Source organism: Lithobates pipiens, unplaced genomic scaffold, assembly GCF_037356315.1.
Source record: "Lithobates pipiens isolate NorthernLeopardFrog02 unplaced genomic scaffold, aLitPip1_a1.2 Scaffold_16, whole genome shotgun sequence".
Classification (NCBI taxonomy): Eukaryota; Metazoa; Chordata; class Amphibia; order Anura; family Ranidae; genus Lithobates; species Lithobates pipiens.
In genome coordinates this window covers 444,905,675-444,925,803 of record NW_027507748.1, presented here as the reverse complement: position 1 = coordinate 444,925,803, position 20,129 = coordinate 444,905,675, and the positions used below count along the sequence as shown (strand labels likewise).

Sequence of the window (20,129 nt, the reverse complement as noted above, 5' to 3'; positions counted from 1 at the left end):
AATAAATCCATTCATCTCATAAATGAGATACAGTATACATACTATTCAATGTTTATTGACACTTATTTATCGCACATGTAAAATATCATTAAACCAATCCCAGTGCTGGCAACTTGAAAACCCTGTTAACGGACAAGATTAACTTGTTGAGAAAATGTACCCTGTAAAATGGTGAGAATATGTGACAAATAATGATTGTGTCTTTGCTCGTTATATACCAATACTTATTTACTGCTGCACTTTTCTTCTCTTACCTTAGGTCATTTGTCCTCTTTATACCATAAACTATTGGTTGTCTTTCAGTTCCTTTTATTTCCTATCATCATCTTCTCTCACCATCTCTGCACTAATTTCTCCAAAGAACATTTTATTTTCCCTTAGTCCTTATCACTGCAAGGTTATAATTAGAGATGAATTTGGGCATCCCCAAATCTCATCTCTCTAACCCAGGCTCCAAACTCCTGCTTTTTTGTACTCCAGTGAGCTAAGGTGGAGTCATTCTATTGGAACACAAAAAAAGCAACATTTGAGTTAGAAATTAGTTTGGAGGACACTGGAGCTCATCTCTAGTTATAATATACTAAAATTGAAATTTAAAGGTATTGCTGGTGCTGTACCTCTAAACTGATCACTGGTGTTCATAGGTCATGCAGTGTACAAAGGTCAGTTTTTAATTTTTAGCACCCGATTACAGCAATTGACCAGCTGCCTACAACTGAGGTGAAGACTTTTGGAGGATGGCCTGGTGTCAAGCAAAGAAGCCACTTCTCTCCAGGAAAAACATCAGGCACAGACTGATATTCTGCAAAAGGTACAGGGATAAGACTGCTGAAGACTGGGGTAAAGTAATTTTCTCTGATGAATCCCCTTTCCAATTGTTTGGCTCACCTGGAAAGAAAACCTTGTCTGGAGAAGAAAAGGTGAGCACTACCATCAGTCCTGTGTCATGCCAACAGTAAAGTATCCTGAGACCATTCATGTATGGGGTTGCTTCTCAGTCAAGGCAGTGGGCTCACTCACAATTTTGCCTAAGAACACAGCCATGAATAAAGAATGGTACAAAACCATCCTCCGAGAGCAACTTTTCTTAACCATACATGAAGTTTGATGAGGAACAATGCCTTTTCCAGCATGATGGAGCACCTTGCCATAATGCAAAAGTGATAACTAGGTAGCTCAGTGAACAAAACATCGAAAACTTTAATCCTATTGGTCAATCCTCAAGAGGCAGGTGAACAAAAAACTCCCCACAAATTCTGTTGATTGAAAGCATTCCAAGGCGATTTGCAGAGGTATTGAAAAAGAAGGATCAACACTGCAAATATTGACTCTTTGCATAAAGTTAATGTAATTGTCAATAAAAGCCTTTGACACCTATGAAATGCTTGTAAGTATATACTTTATTATATTATAGTAACATCTGACAAAAAGATCTAAAAACACTGAAGCAGCAGACTTTGTGAAAATTTATATTTGTGTCATTCTCACAACATTTGGCCACGGCTGTACATTGTGAACTAGCTTTTAAAATGCTTCTCATCTACTCCTGGACAATGCATCTGCTATGCATCTATTGTCACTTAAGACATGTTTGGATTTTAATGAGCTTTTTGTCTGTATACATGTCAGTATGAGATGTCTGAGTATCCTCACAATCACCACTGATGTGTTTGACAAATTGTTTATCACATGCATGATTTAGGTTATCATTCCAGAAATCAAACTCCCTACATCGTAGCTCCTCTTTACATAATTGGGAAAAAATCTAGCAAAGTTAAAGCTGAAGTTTGATAAAAAACAAAAAACACAGCTCAATATACATTAGGTATGTATAGCCCATTGCCTGCGGGTGGCCAATACTGCTCAAAATCTTCTATATCAAACAATATTTTCGCTATCCCTTTTTGACCTCCAGTGGTAAAACCACAAAAGCAACTCCAAGTTTCCGAAACCCTGTTGCAATTATAAAATTGTCTTTCCTCCAGGGCTTGAGCTCATAGGCTGCTGTTCATAAGACCATCTCCCTAAACTCTACATCACAGACTCAGCTCCCAGCAGTGGATCTAACTATAATATATCTTATGCAGTCCTTGCAGGCAGCAATCAAGAAACCTCTTTCTCTACACAGTGTCTGTGCCTATTGTATTCCTGGTCCCACCTCCTTTGTTCCTGCGCTTGTCAGCTGCTCCAGTCAAGTGCCAGCCTTTCCCTTCGATGACACACTTGACCCTTGGGGACCACGCTTCCTCCCTTTCTTGACTCCCGCTTCCTTGCTGCGTCATCTTCTCAACTCCACGCCGTTTAACTCTTAGAGCACCGCATCCTCTACTCCTGGGAAAAGGAGCACCCCATCTTACCCTGCTTTGTGCAGACTCTGGCACCAAGCACTCATTTCTTTAACCTCTGACAATTCTGGACAGCCCACAATTATCCTTCCCCCCTCCTGGCACACCAGGGTGACTGGCTGCTGCCTGAGAAGCCTTAAGCACTCTGTGAGTAAAAGGATGATGTCTTTCTGCCTGTGCCAAGCATGTGAACTCAAGCCTCTGGAGGGCAGGGACTGATGTGAATGTATACTATATACTGTATGTGTAAAGCGCTGTGTAAATTGATGGTACTATATAAGTACCTGTAATAAATAATGCAAAGGCACCACTCTACTGCACACAGCTGCAGATGTAAGCTTCACAGACAGCAGCGGGTCACCTTGGTGATGTTAGGGCCAGTCTCACTGGATTTGATTGACAGTAGCAGGACCCAATGGCTCCAGCTGCTATCAATCTGCCCATTGAGGAGACAGACAGCAGCTGGAGCCACTGGGCTCGTGCACAACGCTGGATCGAATGGGCTCAGGTAAGAAAAAGGGGGGCTCTGGGGGCAGCTGCAGCAAAGAAGGTTTTTCACCTCAATGCATAGAATGCATTAAGGTAAAAAACCTTGAGACTTTACAAACACTTTAAGACCTACTAACCATTATATTAAAGCTACAGCAAATGCCTAAAACACATATAACTAATCGCTTTCTTTTGCGAAAAAGTGTTTGTAATTCTGTTCAGTCTCTCTTGTGTCTCTCATGACTTTAACACACTGTACAAAAGTGCAGATGACATCCTTATTTTTGGTCCAGCTTTACGTGTCACTTCTAGCCTGCTCATTGGACAATTTTTATAGTGTAAGCAGGAAAGGTGACTTAGCAAGCTCAAAAAGGAAATAAATAGTAGAGTCATCTACCTGGTTGTGCAGTATAGCAGGTGTATTAATCAGGAAGCTGGCTGAACAGCTATATGGCAGGTAAAATAGCTTCTATATGAGAAGTGTAACTGTTTTAAAATTCATATGTATGAGCTGTGAATGATGGAAAATGTAGAGCTAAATAGTAAACATGTATAACAATATACACATAATGATTAGGTGATAAGAAATCAATCACACACTAAAATCAAAAATGAAAAGAAATGTGGATGAAAAAAGTCCAATGAGTGGGAAGGTCCTGGAGAGGACCGGTGCAAGGCCACCACCGGATGGTGGTTACTCAGGAATGGAATACACCGGCACCATTCAGCATGTAGAGCATCAAGGATTATTATGTAGCAGCTTTCCAATTTTTGAGTTTGTGAAGTAATATTTCCCATTTACTCATATATACACGAGCTGTTTGCTTGTTCTGCATGAATCCCATGTTCTGCAAAATGTACTTATGAAGGCAGAAAGGTATATTTAAACTGGTAAAGTCCTTATAGAACTGTATTGCTCGACAGGCCTCTGAGACAGAATTGTCGATAATAAAATCCTTCAGCCAAAAAAGTAGCATGGTACATTGCTTTAAAATGTTGGCAACTATGGAATGATAAAGGTAAAAAACATGGCATGTGGGTACTAGAATGTACACATAATGAACACTGTTGTCTAATAATTTCTTTTATTGCTTTCTTGTATAAAACAAGTTGATTGGTACAATAATTCAGGGAAAACTAATATACACTTATGACACTATAAAACCTGACTCATATTTTATCAAATATTTACATCTATATTGTACATCAGTAATCTGTACAGCATTAGATAACACCAAATTTGATCCCTTTTTGTAGATTAAATACATACAATACTGAGCTAATAATAGGTTACTGAGGTATAGACTTAGCTACTGTATATGTAGGTATACCTTGGCCTTTTCTTTGTTTTGCCATTCTAAAATCTAAATATGTGGTTTCCAAATGTAATTGTGTTACTGTGACACTTAAAACAACCATGGTAATACAGTGTACAAAAATGTATGATCTAATGTAGGATTGACTTCCTGGTTATGCCATTAAAAAATGAACGGAGAAATTACAAGCATATCCATTGCTTTTTTACTTTATTAGGGACAGTGATGTCAGCAAATCAGGATCCACACAGTAAAGCCTCATACACATGATCAGATTGTCGGACGACTGTTTGCCCGTTTTTTGTTGCAAGCTAGTCTCATGTCGAAAGAGGTTACTCAGCATGCGAAAATTCTCATACGACAGAATTCAACTTCAGAAGTGACGTAATGTGTTGAATAGTTTTGTATGTATTCTTTCGTTTCTGAACATGCATAGTCTGGCTCTTACGATTTTTTTTTCGTATGAAAACCATACTGATTAAACGAAAATCAGAGGTTGAGTTCATGTAAGACAAAAATATTATAGTCTGCACATCCAGCTTTTGTCTCAGGAAAAACCGGAATCGGCTGTCAAAATCACCATACTAACAATCCGAAAATCGGCAGATCGTTCGTCGGACAAAATTTACCTTCTGATTTTCGTATCATGTGTACGGGCCTTTAGTTAGATATTCAGTATATTCCATTACATATGCCTGTATTTATATTTTTTCCACATTTAAGTTGTACATGTAGACAAAGCTGTCAAGCAAAAGTGACAGGAACTGGGAAAATGGATAACACTGTCAGACATTGTTAGCCCTTGTACACATGGTCGGACATTCCGACCACAAAATTTGTCTTATTTTTTCAGACGGATTTTGTCCAATGGATTTTGTCTGAAACTGGTGTTGCATACACACAGTCGGACAAAGTTGTCGGAAAATCCGATCGTTCAGATGACGTTCGTTCGTTACGACGGGACTACGTTCAGGCTAGTAGCCAATAGCTTTGGTCTCATAATTTGATCTGAGCATGCGTGGCACTTTGTCCGATTGGAATTCTCTACAAACAATCGGACAAAGTCCGATCGGATCATGTTGTCGGAAAATTTTATATCCAGCTCTCAAACTTTGTTGGTCGGACATTCCTACAGAAAAAGTCAGATGGAGCCCACACACAGTCGGATTATCCGACAACGCGGTCCGATCGGACATTTTCCATTGGAATTTCCGACCGTGTGTACAAGGGCTTAGAAACACCATTCTTTCATTGTACTTGTTTAGGTCTTTAAAACAAAAATTGTGGCTGCAACTGCTCAAACTCCCTTGGCAGTTATGTGTTATTATTTATCCTAATCCCTGTCACTGTCAGTCTTGCTGAATATTCTGGCCTGCATGTAAACCTAGATAAAATATAAACAAGACTGTGGAATAAAAAAAAAGCTATTCATAAACTGAAAATACTAACTCAAAAACACTTTGTTTGTCGCCAAATGTATGTAAAGAAACGGCACTATTGTTCTTTAACATAAGCACATGGTCACTAAAGATAATACAAGCATTGAGCTAACAACTTGAGTCACGGTGGCTGAAACTTCAACTAGGCCTCAAGCATACAATGGCCTTACAGTACGACCCACAGCAGCTGACACGCTATCAGATTGCTGCTTACTTTTGGGGGTCCGTTGTTGAACTAGCCAGTCTAGAAACGTCATCTTCTCAGGGTGTTGCAACAGTAACACAGTGTTTTTTTTTCCAGCTAGTAACACAATTGTTTTGCCTGAGGGCTGTAGTAAATGGGTTACCCTCAATGTTACTATACAGAGGAGGCTGTGGGATATTGGACCCCCTCCATGTTACTATACAGATTTCCCAATAGGGAGTTTTCATTCTTCCTAAAAATCATCTCTACACCTACCAGAGATTCCATTCATGGACACTGGTGAATCCCAACATCTGAAACATAAATGTAGTAATATTATTTTTTGTTGTCTTCCTAGCGTGCTGGCATGTGGACAGATTTTCTGTTTCTCAAGGCTATATGCAGTGAAATTTTTTCCTCTTGAATGTTCTCTCTCTCCCCGTGGCAGTAGCTTTGATCTCAGCGATGCTCCAATGGAGGAGATAGTGGACCACATCTGTGCAGGGGTTGGAGAGCTTGCTCCTGTGATGGTGAGCAGTAACAGCTGGGAGTATCTTTGCAACATTCTAGCAACAAGGCCAGATGGGATGATGTCATCTCTTTAAGTTATTTTGTCAGGCTTTGGGAGGTATGAAAATGGCCTACACCTATAGCAAGGGTATTATCCAACTTTAACCAGTGGTTAGATTTTATCTACAGATGTCCATTACCTGCAAAGGCAGTTTTTGGTAAAGGTGAACTAGCCCTTTAAGGAAACCTACTACCAATTCTTAAAATCCTTGCATTATGTTGATAGAAGCTGGTGGTAGGTTTATTTTACCAGTTTAGTCATATTAATATCACAATCTGGTTGAAATTGCCTGAAAATGGCTGGATTATTTACCTTGTAGCCAGCACCCAGATATGTGAAGTATAGACTGTTACCAAAAGTATTGGGACACCTGCCTTTACACACACATGAACTTTAATGGCATCCCAGTCTTCGTCTGTAGGGTTTAATACAGAGTTGGCCCACCCTTTACAGCTATAACAGCTTCAATTCCTCTGTGAAGGCTGTCCACAAGTTTTAAGAGTGTGTCTATATGAATATTTGACCATTCTTCCAGAAGCGCATTTGTAAGGTCAGGCACTGAAGTGGATGAGAAGGCCTGGCTCATAGTCTCTGCTCAAATTCATCCCGAAGGTGTTCTATTGAGTTGAAGTCAGGACTCTGTGCAGGCCAGACAGGTTCCTCTACCCCAAAACTTGCTCATCCATGTCTTTATGGACCTTGTTTGTGCACTGGTGCGCAGTCATGTTGGAACAGAAAGGGGCAATCTCCAAACTGTTCTCACAAAGTTGGGGAGCATGAAATTGTCCAAAATGTCTTCCTATGCTGACACCTTAAGCGTTACCTTCACTGGAACTAAGGGGCCAAGCCCAACCCCTGAAAGACAACCCTGCACCATAATCCCCACTCCACCAAATGACCAGTGCAGAAAGCAAGGTCCATAGACGTGGATGAGCGAGTTTGGGGTGGGGGAACTTGACTGGCCTGTACAGTCCTGACCTCAACCTGGCAGAATACAAGCAATTGAGATTTAAAACTTGTTTTTATGTGGGTCCTGCATACTCTAGTCCAGCAAAAGGTGGTTTGTGTACTGGCATGAATACAGTACAGAAAAGTGAAGAGGGGCACTTTGCAAAAAATTCCAGTGGGGAACGCGCATAACGGAACAAATTCTCTACATTGACATTCTCGTGCACAGCAGGGAAAACAGCCTAAAGCCACACATGATCTTTTGCAAAATCAAAAAATGAGTCCATTGTTAATTTTTTTTTTAGGGCAAGGTAAAACCATTTTACTTTCTTAACATATACCTTCAGAAACAAATGTACAAATAAAAGCTCGTACACTTCATGGATCTATAATTTAACATATTCTTTACACCTTTAGTAACAGCACTGATTGGTAAAACTACTGGAGGTTCCTTGATCAGTTGTATTTGTGCTTATACAAGTTCTGCTGGCAGCTAGTCAACTGTGGGTAATAAACGCAAAAGAGGAGTGCGTTCTCCTATTTAATGATCTGCGGCATGTCACTCCAGGCCTGGGATTTCTTCTTAGCCAGCTCCAACCAAGATGGTTCCTGAGACACAGAAAGGGTTGGGCGCTTGCATATAACCTTTTCTTCTTTCTCTGTTAGCAAGGACAGCTGTGTACCTGAGGACAGATAAATTAATAGTGACAGCTGTGTTATGTGCTGCATGCATTTATTCTCTTCAAACATCAAAAGCCTTAATCCATATTAGACAGAGTTATTTCTATTCAACACAATTACAATGACTGGATATGGCTAGTAGAAGTCACATTCAACTGGATGTGTTTTGTAACATTCAAGACATTTTGCAGTTTATCCAAGCCTCTTCCAACTGGTCAGAGAGGACAACCGGTTGCAGAGAGGCGTGAAACCGCCCATTTACATCAAACAGAAACTAACCCTATACAGGCAGTCCCCAAGTTACAAACAACTCCTACTTAGGAATGGCCTCAAATGCCGGCCACTTGTGCTCCACTCTGGTCCTGGATACCTCCGCGTACCACAGGACACATCCCACACTGCAGTACTATATGTACTGCATGGCCAGAAGAGCCCCAGATAACATAACTGCATGCCTGGAACATCCCACATCCATGCACAGGCGGAAGTTTCACTTACAAATGCAGTGTTCTGACCAGAAGTCACACTTACAAATGCAGTGTTCTGACCAGAAGTCACACTTACAAATGCAGTGTTCTGACCAGAAGTTACACTTACAAATGCAGTGTTCTGACCAGAAGTTACACTTACAAATGCAGTGTTCTGACCAGAAGTTACACTTACAAATGCAGTGTTCCGACCAGAAGTTTCACTTACAAATGCAGCGTTCCGACCAGAAGTTACACTTACAAATGCAGTGTTCCGACCAGAAGTTACACTTACAAATGCAGCGTTCCGACCAGAAGTTTCACTTACAAATGCAGCGTTCCGAAAAGAAGTTACACTTACAAATGCAGCGTTCCGACCAGAAGTTACACTTATGCCCCGTACACACGAGAGGAATTAAGTCTGACAGACCTCCAAAGGAGTTCCGCCGGAGTTCCGACGGAGTTCTGGCGGACTTTTCGACCGAACGGACTTGACCACACACCATCACACCAAACTCCGACGGAGTCGAACGTGATGACGTACGACTGGATTCGACGTAGGAAGTTCCTAGACAGTAGCCAATAGCTGCCCTAGCGTCGGTTTTAGTCCGTCGGAGTAGCACACACACGAGCGGATTTTTCAAAGGGGACCGGGTCCGGCGGAGTTCCGTCGGGAAAATTTAAAGCATGCTTCATTTCTAAAGTCCGTCAGACTTTAGCTTCGCTAAAGTCCGTTGCAGCCCACACACGATCGGATAGTCCGCCGGACTCAGTCCGTCGGAGTTTGGATGTCGAAAAGTCCGCTCGTGTGTACGGGGCATTACAAATGCAGTGTTCTGACCAGAAGTTACACTTACAAATGCAGCGTTCCGACCAGAAGTTTCACTTACAAATGCAGCGTTCCGAAAAGAAGTTACACTTACAAATGCAGCGTTCCGACCAGAAGTTACACTTACAAATGCAGTGTTCTGACCAGAAGTTACACTTACAAATGCAGTGTTCTGACCAGAAGTTACACTTACAAATGCAGTGTTCTGACCAGAAGTTACACTTACAAATGCAGCGTTCCGAAAAGAAGTTACACTTACAAATGCAGCGTTCCGAAAAGAAGTTACACTTACAAATGCAGCGTTCCGACCAGAAGTTACACTTAAAATGCAGCGTTCCGACCAGAAGTTACACTTACACTTACAAATGCAGCGTTCCGACCAGAAGTTACACTTACAAATGCAGTGTTCCGACCAGAAGTTACACTTATAAATGCAGCGTTCCGACCAGAAGTTACACTTACAAATGCAGCGTTCCGACCAGAAGTTACACTTACAAATGCAGCGTTCCGACCAGAAGTTACACTTACAAATGCAGTGTTCCGACCAGAAGTTACACTTACAAATGCAGTGTTCCGACCAGAAGTTACACTTACAAATTCAGTGTTCCGACCAGAAGTTACACTTACAAATGCAGCGTTCCGACCAGAAGTTACACTTACAAATGCAGTGTTCCGACCAGAAGTTACACTTATAAATGCAGCGTTCCGACCAGAAGTTACACTTACAAATGCAGCGTTCCGACCAGAAGTTACACTTACAAATGCAGTGTTCCGACCAGAAGTTACACTTACAAATGCAGTGTTCCGACCAGAAGTTACACTTACAAATGCAGTGTTCTGACCAGAAGTTACACTTACAAATGCAGCGTTCCGACCAGAAGTTTCACTTACAAATGCAGCGTTCCGAAAAGAAGTTACACTTACAAATGCAGCGTTCCGACCAGAAGTTACACTTACAAATGCAGTGTTCCGACCAGAAGTTACACTTACAAATGCAGTGTTCTGACCAGAAGTTACACTTACAAATGCAGTGTTCTGACCAGAAGTTACACTTACAAATGCAGCGTTCTGACCAGAAGTTTCACTTACAAATGCAGCGTTCCGAAAAGAAGTTCCACTTACAAATGCAGCGTTCCGACCAGAAGTTACACTTACAAATGCAGCGTTCCGACCAGAAGTTACACTTAAAATGCAGCGTTCCGACCAGAAGTTACACTTACACTTACAAATGCAGCGTTCCGACCAGAAGTTACACTTACAAATGCAGTGTTCCGACCAGAAGTTACACTTATAAATGCAGCGTTCCGACCAGAAGTTACACTTACAAATGCAGCGTTCCGACCAGAAGTTACACTTACAAATGCAGTGTTCCGACCAGAAGTTACACTTACAAATGCAGTGTTCCAACCAGAAGTTACACTTATAAATGCAGCGTTCCGACCAGAAGTTACACTTACAAATGCAGTGTTCCGACCAGAAGTTACACTTACAAATGCAGTGTTCTGACCAGAAGTTACACTTACAAATGCAGTGTTCCGACCAGAAGTATAACTTATAAATGCAGTGTTCTGACCAGAAGTTACACTTACAAATGCAGCGTTCCGACCAGAAGTTACACTTACAAATGCAGTGTTCTGACCAGAAGTTACACTTACAAATGCAGTGTTCCGACCAGAAGTATAACTTATAAATGCAGTGTTCCGACCAGAAGTTACACTTACAAATGCAGTGTTCTGACCAGAAGTTACACTTACAAATGCAGTGTTCCGACCAGAAGTATAACTTATAAATCCAGCGTTCCCACTAGAAGTTACACTTACAAATGCAGTTTTCCGACTTATGAACAAATTCCACTTACAAACAAACCTAAGGTCCTTATTGTGTTAGTAACTTAAGGACTGCCTGTACAAAGGTGGAGTCCTTAAACACCATATGTTTTCCACATAAACTGCTGCATTCTCTGCATTAAGGCAAAAAAAAAAAAAAAACTTGCACTGTGTTTGTCCCAAACTTACCTAAGACCTATATTGACCCAGTGCTGTGCCTGGATGCAGGTCTTCTCTCCCCTCTTCTTTTCAGCTATTCTTATTAGCAGAGAAAGCCATTGATTTCTGCTGCTGTAAGTCAAATCCAGTGAGCGGTGGGGGTGGGGGTGGGCTGAGACACGCTGTATGTTAATGCACACACAGTGGTGTGGCTTGCTATGGGGGCAGACACAGAAGAGTAGGAACCTCAGAGAGATAGCCAGGGACCACAGATTAGGAGGTTCTTGGCCGCTCTGTGCAATACGAAAAAAGACTTTACAGTCACTTTAACATCCCTAACTCCAACAATTTTACAACAATTCATATCTTCAATGTCATGTTTCAATGGTAATGAGCCCTTGTAGAAAGCCAGGGCGCAGTGTCTATGCCCCAGCTTGGTTTTTCACCAGGGCCCCAATGGTGGGCATAGACTTGGTGGGGATAGACTTGCAGCAAACTGGAACCAGATCATGACCCCAAGCAGGGCAGTGAAGTCAGCTGGAGTTTTGAGAAACTGTAAAACACAGGAGGAACAATGGGAGCCGGAGAAGTAGGAACCACAATGACTAGCATTAGAGAACAAATCCATAGGACTACTGCATACCATGCCCTAGATAAATGAGAACCTTCAGATATATAACTGTGTATGGCCAAGAATTAAAATCAGGACTAAAAAAAACACAAAAGTTCTTGCATCAGCTTGACAGCCAAGAAACTAGCATTTTTTGGAAGAACCCAGCAATAGAATAGATAACAACTGTTGGGAGCCAGGCCTATAGTCAGAGGATTTGTGAGCAGTAGCACCTGTAGTAAAGGGCTATAATTTGTGCTGTACTAAAATTTAACATACACTATATTGTCAAAAGTATCATGACACCTGCCTTTACACGCACATGAACTTTGAGTCCTAGCTTGCAGTTTCCACTTTAATTCATCCCAAAGGCATACTATCAGGTTGAGGTCAGGACTCTGTGCAGGCCAGACAAATTTACCCCAAACTCGCTCATCCATGTCTTTATAGTGACTGGTGCACAGTCATGTTGGAACAGGAAGAGGCCATCCCCAAACTGTTCCCACAAAAGTTGGGAGCATGAAATTGCCCAAAATGTCTTGGTATGTTGACATCTTAAGAGTTCCCTTCACTGGAACTAAGGGGACAAGCCCAACCCCTGAAAAAAAAACCCTCACCATAATCCCCCCTCCACCAAATGTTTTGGACCAGTGCACAAAGCAAAGTCCATAAAGACATGGATGAGCAAGTTTGGGGTGGAGGAACTCGACTGGCCTGCCCCGAGTCCTAACCTCAACCTGATAGAACCCTTTTGGGATGAATTAGAGCAGAGACTGTAAGCCAGGCCTTCTCATCCAATATTAGTACCTAGCCTCACAAATGCTCTTCTGGAAGAATGGTCAAACATTCCCATAGATACACTCCTAAACCTTGTGGACAGTCTTCCCAGAAGACTTGAAGCTGCTATAGCTGCAAAGGGTGGGCCATCTCAACCATACAGACTAAGACTGGGATGCCATTAAAGTTCATGTGCATGTAAAGGCAGGTGTTCCAATACTTTTTACAATAAAGTGTACTAAGACAAAACTAAACCCAAGCCTTAGCCTCAAGCTAACTTTAAATGGTATTAAACTCAAGAATTAAAGTGTAATGTATTGCCACTTAACAACCTTCAAATGTGGTGGCTGCATTTGTTGTTTTTTTAGGCTTTTTTCCTTTATTTTCATCTGGTGATATGGTCAGTAATGCATTTCCTGTCCTAGGAGTAATTGAGACACCTTTGGAAAGCAGCATTGTCAGTCTGGGGAGAGGGTAGTGTTAGATTAGCAGATTTAGATGGACTTTACTAACATTTTTAAGCCGAATTCCAGCTAATACATTTTACAACAGAACTAGATCCTCTTATCCTTTTCAGCCATGGGAGCTGCCATCTTAGCTTCTTTGCGATCTGCAACTGCCATGGTGCTCCACATGTGACCAGTTATAACATCATCTACTTCTACTTGATGGTTTGACAGTTTGGTTGAGAGCACAAGCAAATGTGACAGTTAGCATTTCTGGCATGCTGGTAATTTAACCGTTTTTTTAAACCATTAAATCAATGGGTTTATTTCCACTTTAACCACTTGCCGCCCGCCATATAGCAAAATGACGGTGGCAAAGTGGTTTTAATATCCTGACCGGACGTCATATGACGTGATCAGGATATTAAGCCGATGCACGTCCCCGGGGGCGCGCATTGCGGCGATCGTTGTTGCGGTGTGTTAGTCTGACACACCGCAACTACGATCTAGGTAAAGAGTCTCTGATGGAGACTCTTTACCATGTGATCAGTCGTGTCCAATCACGGTTGATCACAGAGTAAATAGGAAGAGCTGGTGATCGACTTTTCCTCACTCGTGTTTGTCAGACGCGAGGATGCCCACACTGGACCACCAGGGATGCCACCAGACCACCAGGGATGCCCAGCACCAGGTATGCCCCCCTAGACCACCAGGGATGCCAGTCAGTGCCCATAATGGATGCCAATTAGTGCCCATAATGGATGCCAATCAGTTCCCACAATGGTCATCACTGATTACCTTCCATTATTGTTTGGCACTGATTGGCATCCATCCCTACAATACTTTACACTACAATGCTGCCTATCCGTGCCGCCTATCAGTGCCCATCCGTGCCGCCTATCAGTGCCCATCCATGCTGCCTATCCATGCCCATCCATGCCGTCTATCCATGCCCATTTGTGCCACCTATCCATGCCGCCCATCCATGCCAATCCGTGCCACCTATCAGTGCCTATTTGTGTAGCATATCAGTGTCTATCTGCGTCGCATATCAGTGCCACCTATCAATGCCGCCTATCAGTGCCACCTCATCGGTGCCCATCAGTGCTGCCTTATCAGTGCGCGTCACTACAGCCCCGTCAGTGCCCATCAGTGAAGGAGAAAACTTACTTATTTACAAAGTTTTGTAACTGAAACATAAAAAAACATGTTTTTTTTTCAAATTTTTTTTTATTTTTTATTTGTTTAGCAGAAAATAAAAATCCCAGAGGCAATCAAATAGCACCAAAAGAAAGCTCTATTTGTGGGAACAAAATGATAAAAATTGAGTTTAGGTACAATGTAGCATGGCCGCACAATTGTCATTCAAAGTGCGACAGAGCTGAAAGCTCAAAATTCGTCTGGGCAGGAAGGTGTATAAATGCCTGGTATTGAAGTGGTTAAACACTTATAGCAACAGCTTTTGTTTTTAAAAAGGTTTTTAAAAGTTGACCATTGTAAAAATCCTTGTCAGTCTCAGCACTATGTCACTTTTGCTGCATACTTATAAAGGAAGTTGAAAAATAACATACTTACTGACCAGATCACCAGGTGAAAATAAAGGAGAAAACTAAAAAAAGAAATCAAATGCGACCACCGTGTCTAAAAATTGGTAAGCTGCAGTATATTAAATTTTTATTTTTAGGTTTAATACCTTTTTAACCCAAAAAAGGCCACGGGTTCTCACTAATCCAGTGCCAAGATATCATAGAGCTTAAACAAACTGATCCTCAGTATCGTGTTTAGAGCCAGATAGCATAGGGTAGTTATGCAAACAAACAAGGACCTGTGTTACAAGACTGGGCTTGTGCTGGTGGCATCAGTCTGACCTAGATTGAGATGCTCCCCAGATCATTCAGAATTTACTGGACCAGATATCTTTGTCTATTAAACATACTTGCCAATCTTACTGGTTGAAAATATACGTTATTGCAGACATTTGTCAAATATGAATCTTTTGTTTTGGTTGGAAGGCAGGGAGTTTGATTGGAAATCTTTGAGATTCAGCAGGCCTATTAAATAAGCAAATGCTGTGTAAAGTGTGATAACCCATGGCCATCACCATCCAGGTGCGGACTGACAACTCATGGGGCCCCCGGGCAATAGGAGATTATGGGGCCCCCAGGCAATCAGAGATTATGGGGCCACACAGTATACACAAACACACACACACTATACAATCACACAGTATACACAGACATGTTTCTATTGGCTGAGAAGGTACTGGAGAGGCGGGGCAGCTATAATATCTGGATTTTTACATACTGTCCCTGGTTTTACTGAGGCTGGCAACCCTGATGAGGCCCCCTAGTGGCCCAGGGCCCACGGACAGTGGCCGAATGGTCAGTCCGTCCCTGTCACCATCCTACATTGCTTCGACTGCTCTAAATTAATGAAAAGTTAGATCTGATTGGTCATTATGAGTTACTTCTCTTTTCAAATCATCTCTGCACTCTGCACTGTGAATCTGTCAACGAGTATAATATTAATGTGTTCTCTGAATGTTGTTCTGCAGAAAGAAAAGAAAGGAGGAAGCACCCAGTAACAGCTGCCATCTTACCAGGAACCGGATACGGCAACGTGTTTGCTCTCCGTCTTGGCTCATTCGTATCTGTTTTTGTTTCCTCAGGAACAATGGCAACTGCTGTGATTGTAGTTTTGTTCTGGATTTGGTCAACTTGTTGCTTTAAATTAACCTTAAATGGAGAAAAAAACAGAACATTTTGTTGAGGTGTTTAAAAGCATTTTGAAGAAAAACAAGTTACATCCTAGATATTCAAGTTGGAGCCTTCTAAAGCCTAGTACACTCAATGAGAAAATTGGGCAAAAAAAAACTATTTTTGGAGAGATTGTCCAATACTCTGATCGATGAGAAGGGACAAACATCTTTCTTGTAAGGTAACAGAACAAACGTTTTTCGCTTAATCAGTACAATATTTGTCCGTAAAAAATCGAGTGACCAAGACTGTGCATGCTTGAAAACAAAAGCATACTAAACCAGAATTTACTCTAGTAACCGATTCCTTTTTTGAAATGAGATTAGCATGCAAAAAAAACAAACAAATGGACAATATTCTCGTGTGTACCAGGTTTAAAGTGTTACTAAACCCAGGACCCTGCATTCACTATATCTGGTCTCCCATTGCACACAGAACATGGAAATTAGAAATGATTTTACTAAATATAAACTGCTAAATACCCTTTATCATCAGCAGTATATAGCAGCCCTTTGACTTCTATCAGTGTCTAGTTAAAGCTTGTAGGAGGGGTTTTCATTCTCCTCTGGCTGACCAATGAGGCTACAGGACCCTTGACCCCCTGTCTGGACAGTGCCGTTTGGCCTTGTGCTGATCACATGCACTCGCCTATGAAAAAAATAAAAACTATCTAGCAATACACACCAAACTGAGCATGTGCAGAGTGACTCCAAAGGCTCTGTCTTATCAGGAGATGGATTGGGGACTGTGGAAGAAGGGGAGGATCAGAGAACACAGGATCAAACCCCTTTAGTTTCCACAGTGAGTATAACAAGCATGCTTTACTGCATATACAGACTGATTTTACTGCTGTGGTTTTAGTAACCCTTTAAGTCACCCCAGTGTGATTTGTCTGCTGTTAGTTTAGCTCATAAGAATTGCATTTCAATTATTTATTATTACTGCCAGTGGATTTATTCTTATACAGGCTTGTACTCATTACAAAAATACTGCATGCTGGGATTGTAGGACATTAGTACACATTGAAATGTGTAAAATACCTGTACTTCTGTTTTGTTTTTTGCAATTTTAAATGGAAATTATACTAGCTGGAAAAATGTATTAAATCAAACAAAAATATACATGTTGGAAATGCACATGAAATGTGTTAAAAAGGGTATATACACTGGGTTGTGCAGTTTTATTTTTACTATGGCAGACAGTTTGCTTTTAAATGTAACCCACCCACTAATATTTAAGATAGTTTGATCTCATCTACCATTTACAATACTCTTTCCTTCCTGCCTTCATGATCTCCAGGAAAGAGAGCGGAGAGCGCCGCTGCTCTCGGGCACAGCACTGGATTGGGATGGGGCTCATGTTACATACCGGTAGTTACACAGTAGGCGAGGCTGAAAAAAGTCCATCAAGTCCAACCTATGTGTGTGATTATGTGTCAGTATTACATTGTATACCCCTGTATGTTGTGGTTGTTCAGGTGCTTATCTAATAGTTTTTGGAAAGTATCGATGCTCCCCACTAAAACCACTGCCTGTGGAAGGGAATTCTACATCCTAACCGCTCTTACAGTAAATAACCCTCTACGCAGTTTAAGGTTAAACTGCTTTTCTTCTAATTTTAGTGAATGGCCGCGTGTCTTATCAAATTCACTTACGCGGAAAAGTTTTATCCCTATTGTGGGGTCACCAGTACAGTATTTGTACATTGAAATCATATTCCGTCTCAAGCGTCTCTTCCCTAGAGAGAACAAATTTAGTGCTTGTAACCTTTTCTCATAACTAATGTCCTCCAGACCCTTTATTAGTTTTGTTGCCCTTCTCTGGACTCTCTCCAGTTCCAGCACATTCTTCCTGAGGACTGGTGCCCAGAGTTCTGGGCACCATGCATGCCACTGCTGAGCCTATCATCTACTAAGACCCCCAGGTCCTTTTCCATCCTAGATTCCCCCAGTGGTTCTCCCCCAGTGTATAGATTGCATTCATATTTTTGCCACCCAAATACATTATTTTACATTTTTCTACATTGAACCTCATTTGCCATGTAGTTGCCCACCACATTAATTTGTTCAGATCTTTTTGCAAGGTTTCCACATCCTGCAGAAAAGTTATCGCCCTGCTTAGCTTAGCATTGCTTGCAAATACAGAGATTTAACTGTTTATCTCATCCTCCAGGTCGTTTATGAATAAATTAAATAGGATTAATCCCAGCACAGAACCCTGGGGCACCCCACTACCCACCCCTGACCATTCCGTGTACTCCCCATTTATCACCACCCTCTGAACTTGCCCCTGTAGCCAGTTTTCAATCCATGTACTTACCCTATGATCCATGCCAACTAACCTTACTTTGTGCAGTAAACATTTATGGGGAACTGTATCAAAATCCAGATACACCACGTCTATGGGATTTCATTTATTTAGATGGCAGCTCACCTCCTCATAGAAGGTTAATAGATTGGTTTGGCAGGAACGAGTCTTCATGCATCCATGCTGATTACTACTAATCATACCGTTGTCATTGCTAAAATCTTGTATATAGTCCCTTATCATCCCCTCCAAGAGCTTGCATACTATTGATGTTAGTCTAACTGGTCTGTAATTCCCAGGGATGTATCTTGGCTGTTTTTTAAATATTGGTGCTACATTGGCTTTTCTTCAATCAGCTGGTATCATTCCAGTCAGTAGACTGTTTGTAAAAATTAGGAACAATGATCTGGCAATTACTTGACTAAGTTCCTTAAGTACCCTCAGGCGCAAGCCATCTGGTCCTGGTTATTTATTATGTTTTTCAAGTCTAATTTTAATTCTGTCCTCTGTTAACCACAGAGGTGCTTTCTGTGACGTGTCATGAGGAAAAACATTCCAGTTTTGGTTACTGAAGCCCCCTCATTTCCTCGTTAAGACTAAGGAGAAGAATAAATTCAATACCTTTTTCCATCTCTCCATCCTTAGTAACCAGATTCCCTTAAATGTAAGTATGGGGGGGGGAGCTGCACACAGAAGGTTTTTCTATACCTTAATGCATTGAATGCATTAAGGTACAAAAACTTCTACCTTTAGAAACACTTTAATGAATGTGCAAAGCCCTGTAATGAATGTGCAAAGCACTGTCCATTCATTTTAAAGCAGTTTTAAATTAAACAGTAAGTAATTGGTTGCCGGACGATCTCAGCAACCAATCACCAGCCTGTTGATGTAAAAAGTTAACGTCAGCAGTTCCACCCTCATCCAGCCCTGCGATACCAGCCTCTCACCGCTGTGCTTTAGACCTGTATAAAATAGGAGAGTTGTACCTACACAGTGTGTGTTTTTGTGTCCATGGGGTGGGGTGCAGGGGGGGGCAGAGGACACAGGACACTATGGGGGCAGAGGACACTATGGAAGTAGAGGACACAGGACACAGGACTGTATGGGGCAGAGTACACAGGACACTATGGGTGCAGAGGACACAGGACACGATGGGGGCAGAGGACACTATAGAAGCAGAGGACACAGGACACTATGGGGGCAAAGGACACAGGACACTATGGGGGCATAGGACACATGACACTATGGGGGCAAAGGACACAGGACACTATGGGGACACAGGACACTATGTGGTCAAAGGACACTACAGTGGGGAGGGGGGTGCAGGAACAGAGGACACTTCTTTGGGGGCACAGGGAACTTTCTATGGGGGAGGGGGCAGAGGACACTATGGGAGTGATGTGAAGGGGGACAAAGAACACTAGAATGGGGGGACCCTATTAGAGACCCCATCATCCCTGGGGACAGGGACCCTTTCTCACTTGGGGATAGGGACCCCTTCTCACTTGGGGACAGGCACCCCATCACCCCTGGGGACCCCTTTGCACTTGAGGACAGGGACTCCTTCTCACTTGGGGACAGGGACTCCTTCTCACTTGGGGACGGGGCCCCCATCTCCCTTATAGACAGGAACCCCTTCTGCAGAGCATGCTGGCTGGCGTCATCCACCCTTGAGTGCCAGGATGGGGGAGGGAGTAGTAAAACCTGAATCCCCAGCCACATGCTCCCTCAGACCCTCAGGGTTAACTGGCTTTGTATAAGTGAAGCACCTTAAAGTGAAGTAAACCCGTGCTGTTATTATTACTATGTTAGGATTATTAGTATCTTCATTTATTAGCAGGTGAATGCAGCCCTCCATGCATTCACATACATTGAATTCGGCCCTTAAGTGGGAAAAAGGTTGCTGACCCCTGCCCTAAAAGTTTATAATTTACTTCAAACACCTCTGAAACGTATTAGCTTAACTAATAGACCCCCTAA

At 42.0% G+C, this 20,129-nt stretch overlaps 1 protein-coding gene across 1 annotated transcript in view; it reads right to left on the bottom strand.

The window, feature by feature from the left end:
- Nucleotides 1-1,382: 1,382 nt before the first annotated feature.
- The window catches only part of CRACDL (CRACD like), a 122,746-nt gene continuing 103,999 nt past the window's right edge, over nucleotides 1,383-20,129 (bottom strand). The window contains exons 10-11 of the mRNA XM_077482745.1: nucleotides 15,687-15,822; nucleotides 1,383-7,975 (exon numbers count right to left, since the gene is read on the bottom strand). Coding sequence (XP_077338871.1) covers nucleotides 7,830-7,975; nucleotides 15,687-15,822 — 282 coding nt within the window. The 3' untranslated portion in view covers nucleotides 1,383-7,829. The remainder of the gene's footprint in view (nucleotides 7,976-15,686; nucleotides 15,823-20,129) is intronic.